Source organism: Hyperoodon ampullatus (genome assembly GCF_949752795.1).
Source record: "Hyperoodon ampullatus genome assembly, chromosome: 5".
Lineage (NCBI taxonomy): Eukaryota > Metazoa > Chordata > Mammalia > Artiodactyla > Ziphiidae > Hyperoodon > Hyperoodon ampullatus.
The window spans coordinates 87,385,234-87,391,331 of NC_136918.1; the positions used below are offsets into that span (position 1 = coordinate 87,385,234).

Genomic DNA, 6,098 nt, shown 5'->3' on the forward strand with positions numbered 1-6,098 from the left:
TCAGTTCTGGGACCAGGGATTCGAACTGGGCCATGGTAGTGAAAGCCTGAATCCTAACCACTAGGCCACTAGTGAACTTCCCAATTTACTCTTCTTTTAATGTTCTCTTCTGTACTACTAAATTGGCTTGTGTAGTGTACATTTACATAAATACTTATGGTTTTAATAGAAGGATAATGGGTAATTTTAAACAAATAATTATTATTTTATTAGAAGAATAACGTTGCTCATAAATTATCTTCATGAGTTTTCAGTCTGGTAGAATTTTCTCCTCCAGGCTCTTCCAGTGAAATTTCTTTAATGTCTTATAATAGTATCTATGATTCAGTTCATTACAGTTTAGTTTCTCTACTCTCTGCTCCCATCTACTCTTATTTTTTGTTACAAAAATATTATTCTAATCAACATAACTCATATAGTTTAAAGTCTACGTTGTTCTATAAGGCTACCATGAAAAACATTAGCCATCTCTCTGCCTCTCCCACCTCTCCATTTTTACACAACTCTCTAGAGACAAGTACTTTCAGATCTTCAAGTGTTTCTTCTAGTAATTGACTCAGTTTTTATAAACAACATGGTTGTGCTGCTATTTCTTAATATAGCAAATTTAAACCTAGTGTACCCACTTCCTCTTACGGTAGATGAGGATTTAACTTTACCTTCTCTTCCCTCACCATTCATATATAGTAAAATAGCAATTTTTGGTTAAATTAAATAGCCAGTGTTTACATTATTTTGAACATGTATGTTTTGTTAAGCTCTGAATCAAGAAATAAACTCATACTTTCATTTTTGAATAACTTTTTGTTTTTCCTGGCCTTAATTGCTTTCCTTTTTCATTTCCTTAATAATGCATGTACCTATTATTAATTATCACTAACACTAAAAACAAAACAAAACAAAACCCTAGAAAACGCCTCTTAATACTTCTTTCCACATGGTCAGATTTGTTAGGTAATGTCAGTTCCATTTTTTTTTCTTGAAGACATTCTTTCTTGAGTTTTTACACGCTCTTGTTCTAATCTGGCCTGGCTGGTCACGAGACATGCTGCACAGCTATTGTCCTGGATGTTCTCTTTCCCTCAGTCCTCTGGTTGATGCCACGTCTGTGTAATCTGAGTTCCTTCTGCCTTCCTGACATTTGTTTGTTTTAATCTTTCTTCCACATACAAGGCTTTCATTAACTCCTTGGCTATCTGTTCACTTCAAAGTGAGCACTAAGGAGCTGATTGGAAGCTATATTATCTGTGAGTGGGTTTGTTAGCTAGTAGGTTTCTATAGGGTGAAAACAGGTGATTGTTTTAAAATTGGGGATTCCTTATTTCCTTATGTACCTGAAGGTCTTTTCTCTGAGGCTATATAGACTCTGCAGAAAATAACTCTCCAGTCTCTTGCCTGGGAGGGATAATCCTGACTATCAATGTTCTGGGAGCAGGGAGGAGAGGGAAGTGTGTGTGTGTGTGAGTGTGTGTGTGTGTGTGTGTGTGTGTGTGTGACTGTTCAGAACTCAACTTTCTTTTAATGACACTTCATCTTCACCCTCCATTATGTCTGGATCCTTGACACTCTGGAGTTTCTCCAGTTCATCTTTTTTGGGCCACACTTCCTGTTTTCTGCTGGTCGGGGAAGGTGTGAGACCTGGTTGCGTGGGCTGGGAGGAGACTTGGCAGCCCATCTGTTCTTAATACAGACCTTCAAGGAAGCTTCTAACTTTAGCTCCACGCTTCAGTCCCTACATTCCCCCTTCTCTATATTTGGTCTTTCCTACTCTAGAGTCTTCCTGGAGTTCACTAAGGTTTATACTTATTTCACTCTGAATTATTGGCCATTCTTCTGTTCATTTTTCACCCTAAAAACAAGTTGAAATCTTTCATCTGCTCTTGTCTTCATCCATGTTCTCTTTGTCTTTGCAAGTCTATACTTTAAAAAATTCTCTGATGATATTTTAGTAAGTGTTAAGAAAGGAGAAGAGGAAAACACATGGGTTTAAACCACAATTTTCTAATATCTATTCTTAAAGTTTTATATACATATTAATAGTTTAGCAGTATTTACTGAGAAGAGTAATTGCCACTGGTTATGTATGAAGTCCGACCACCCAGTATTACAATATGATGTCATATTTATAGAATCTCAGAACTGGAGGGACTCTCTAGTTCACTCCCACCCCATGCAGATATGTCTTCCTCGCAGGGTGGACCTTCACCTGTGCTAGTGCACTTCCAATAAAAGAGAGCCCATTAGTTTGAAAGAGAGGGTTTCAAAACAATGTTGTCATTTTAAAATGCAAAACCAAATTTTTTCAAATAAAAATCCAATGTTTAAAAACAAAGTATTGAAGGAAGATGGAGGGACTGGATGTGGCCTCCACTCACCTCCCTCTGCTGCCCCAGCCGCATTCACAAAACACCAGGAGCACAGTCTCAAAACCTCTCAGAGCTGGCAATTCCTTGGTTGACTTGTCCTCCTGTCAGATTGAACTTTGTATTGCTGCCAGCAGTCAGTGAATAGTTTAAAGTTGCTGCCATGCATTCATTTCAGTTTCAATGCCCTGGAAGAAAGGTGACTTCAGAATTAGGGTTATTTATCCAAATAGCTTCCTTACAACTCTATTTCTGAATACTGGAGATGAGAAACACTCTATTACTGTAACAGAGAGGTGTAGATTTCACATCTCTCTTACAGGAATTCACCACATGAATCCTTAAAGCAACAAAATACTGACACAAGATGATGTCTTGTTGAAAACTTAAGAGTCTGAGGTGATAAAGCAATTTAATTATAACAATTATTTGAACTATAAATGGATCAAAAGTTTTTCAAATAAAATCACAGAAATGAATTTCATGTACTGTGAGACATTCTTGAACCATGCTATATATAAAATTTTTAAACAGACTTTATTTTTTAGAGCAGTTTTATGATGATGGAGTATTGAGTGGAAAGTACAGAGTTCCCATATAACCCTTGACCCTACACATGCATGGTCTCCCTGTCTATCTAAATCCCCCCGCACCGCGGTTGTACCTTTGTTATAATGAATGACCCTACCTTAACACATCATTATCACTCAAAGTCCATAGTTTACATTAGGGTTCATTCTAGGTGCACATTCTATGAGTTTTGACAAATGTATAAATGCCACGTATTCACCGTTATAGTATCATATAGTGTAGTTTCACTGTCATAAAAGTCCTCTATGTTCCACCTATTTATTCCTCCTTCCACCTTAACTTCTAACAACCCCTGATCTTTTTACTCCATAGTTTTGTATTTTCCAGAATGTCATATGGTTGGAATCATACAGTATTTAGCCTTTTCAGATTGGTTCCTTTCACTTAGTAATATGCTTTTAATTTTCCTCCATGATTTCATGGCTTGATAGCTCATTTCTTTCTACTGCTGAATAATAGTAAATCATATATTTTTGTGTCTACATTTACAGATGCCAAAGCATCAGCACCCTTAAGAATTTTACGTATCGTCCCCCCTATTTTTATTATCTTGGTCATCGTTGGATCCATTTGGCTTTTGAGAATCAGTGGCTGCAGGTACTGACTGATGCTTTCACTTCTCCTGCTTTATTGGATTAAAAAGAGTCAGAAAAATGGAATTGACTAGGTAAAAAAGGAACTCTGCTCAATATTCTGTAATAACCTAAATGGGAAAAGAATGTAAAAAAGAATCGATATATGTATATGTATAACTGAATCACTTTGCTGTACACCTGAAACTAACACAACATTGTAAATCAACTATAGTCCAACATAAAATAAAAATTTTAAAAAAGAGGTTAACCTCAGTTCTCTCATAATCAATAAGTGTGTCCTGAAAATAACAGACTTGGACTACACTAATGATGAGGGAGATTTTTCTAGGTTACTTAGACATGCAAGCATAGTGAATTAGACATGCAAGCACAGCCCACTTAGGGCAGGATCTTGGGAGAGACAGTGCATGCTATTTTCTATTTGAGAAAAGAATTACAATAATTCATTTCATACACCAAATATGAGGTGTCACATATATTCTATTACATCAAACTTCTTTGCATAATTTCACTTCCCTTTCCAAAATCCAGAATTACCTTATTTGGACAAATTAACTTACAAGCAGCATTCTTCACTCATTTCTGGTAGTTCATTTCTGATTTATTAAGGCTTCTATCAAAATGAACCACAATTGTCAATAGCATACTGTTTTGTTTTTCCATTTTCAATCTGAATAATAATGTTTTGACATTCACTCCAGCTAATTTTTATTTTTGCAGAAAATGTAAATTGAAAAAAACAGAACATACTTCAGTTGTTGAGGAGGTAAGATAAGATTAAAAAGAATATTTACAAACTTTTAAGCTATGTAGTATGAAAATCTAGTCACATAATTTGTAATTTGCATCATTATTAGTATTTTAGTTGAAAAGCAAAAATTCTAACTTTACAGTGCTGTCAGGTGGACTTATTTTGTTAATTATCCACCAAGTACTATTTATATACACTCCAAATCCATATTTTTATTTCAAGAACTGCATCCTACAAAAGACATAATGTTTGCCTCATTTGGGCTGTAATCTTTGGAGAAGTTGAATTGGTATTTCCTCTCCCATTAAACCAGCTCTAATTCTTGACCTCCTTTTTTCAATACCATCATCATTTCTCTTACCCAAGCTTAAAACCTATCCAGCTCTATAATCTCTTATAGCCAATAGCTTACTAAGTCTTTGACACTCTCCTCTGAAATACTTCTCATATCACTCCATTCTTCTCCACTCCTACTTTCAGACAACTGTTATCATGTCACACTGAGACTTAAATAATCAATAATTTTTTGATAAAATATTAGAAAAATCTTGCTCTTATGTTCATGTAAGCCCAGAGACTACTATTGGTAGACACTAAAGCTGTGGGCCCTTGTTAGAAAAACATAGGTGGTTACTGATTTCTGGCTTTTTTGAATTGATTTTAACTTTGGGTTATTTCTTAGGATGAAATGCAGCCCTATGCCAGCTACACAGAGAAGAACAACCCACTTTATGATACTACAAACAGGGTGAAGATGTCTAAGGTGTTACAAAGTGAAGTTGATGGGATGAGTCTCCATACTGTATATGTTCCTGAAGTGTAGTGCCAGGACAAATGAATCAAGATACAGTACAGATACTGTTTTGATTTTCTTGGAGTTCTGGAATGGAAGGCTTATTTTGAAATTAGCTTTTCAAAGATTCTTAGAAGACAGAGACATTCTAGAGGATTTGCATTCATATCCTTATACATTTGAAATTTTAGAATTTTAGCTGTTACTAGGTAGTTCTTTGAAGAACTGATATTATTACAAAGAAAGCTCATGCTCATGATAAAATATTCAAATTGTTCAATACAGTAAATGATGAAAACTGAGTTACCTCAAGTAACTCCACAGAAGGAACAATTAACCAACAGTTTTTATGTAATCTTCTAGAAAATTTCTATGTGCATATGTCATATCTACATGTGCATGGTATATGTGTGCACTTATATGTCCATTTACATATACATACACATATCCTGTCAAGACACAAATGGGAACATACCATAGTTTTGTTCTGTACTTATAGAAAGCTAATAATATAATATATCCTGAAGATCTTTTATATCAACACAAGCAGAGCTACCTCATTCTTCCTAATGGTTACAAAAAATTCCATTGTATGTAATGGAGTTTAATTTAATTAACCACAACTCTAGTGGTGGACATTTAGATTAAGTTTTGTTTGTTTTGCTATTATAAACAATACTACATAGAATGTTTCTTGTGACTATATCTCTTTGTGTTTGAATATATTTGTAAGATAATTTCCTTGAGTGACATTTAGATTGTTTTGTTTGTTTTGCTATTATAAACAATGCTACATAGAATGTTTCTTGTGACTATATCTCTTTGTATGTGTTTGAATATATTTGTAAGATAATTTCCTTGAGTGAAATTGCCAGGTCAAAGGGTTTGTGCATTTCTTTTATTGACTAATATGTCAAACTGTGTCAATTTACATTCCCTCCAACCCTGTTTGAATGTGCCTTTTCTGTTATTTTAATATCTGTAAAATGCCAACCTACTGCTAG

At 34.7% G+C, this 6,098-nt stretch overlaps 1 protein-coding gene across 1 annotated transcript in view; it reads left to right on the forward strand.

The window, feature by feature from the left end:
- The window catches only part of CD200R1 (CD200 receptor 1), a gene marked incomplete at both ends in the record, with an annotated part of 31,976 nt that extends 26,852 nt beyond the window's left edge, over nucleotides 1–5,124 (forward strand). Inside the window, 3 exons of the mRNA XM_079705470.1 lie at nucleotides 3,446–3,551; nucleotides 4,271–4,316; nucleotides 4,984–5,124. Coding sequence (XP_079561596.1) covers nucleotides 3,446–3,551; nucleotides 4,271–4,316; nucleotides 4,984–5,124 — 293 coding nt within the window. The remainder of the gene's footprint in view (nucleotides 1–3,445; nucleotides 3,552–4,270; nucleotides 4,317–4,983) is intronic.
- Between the last annotated feature and the right edge of the window lie 974 nt (nucleotides 5,125–6,098).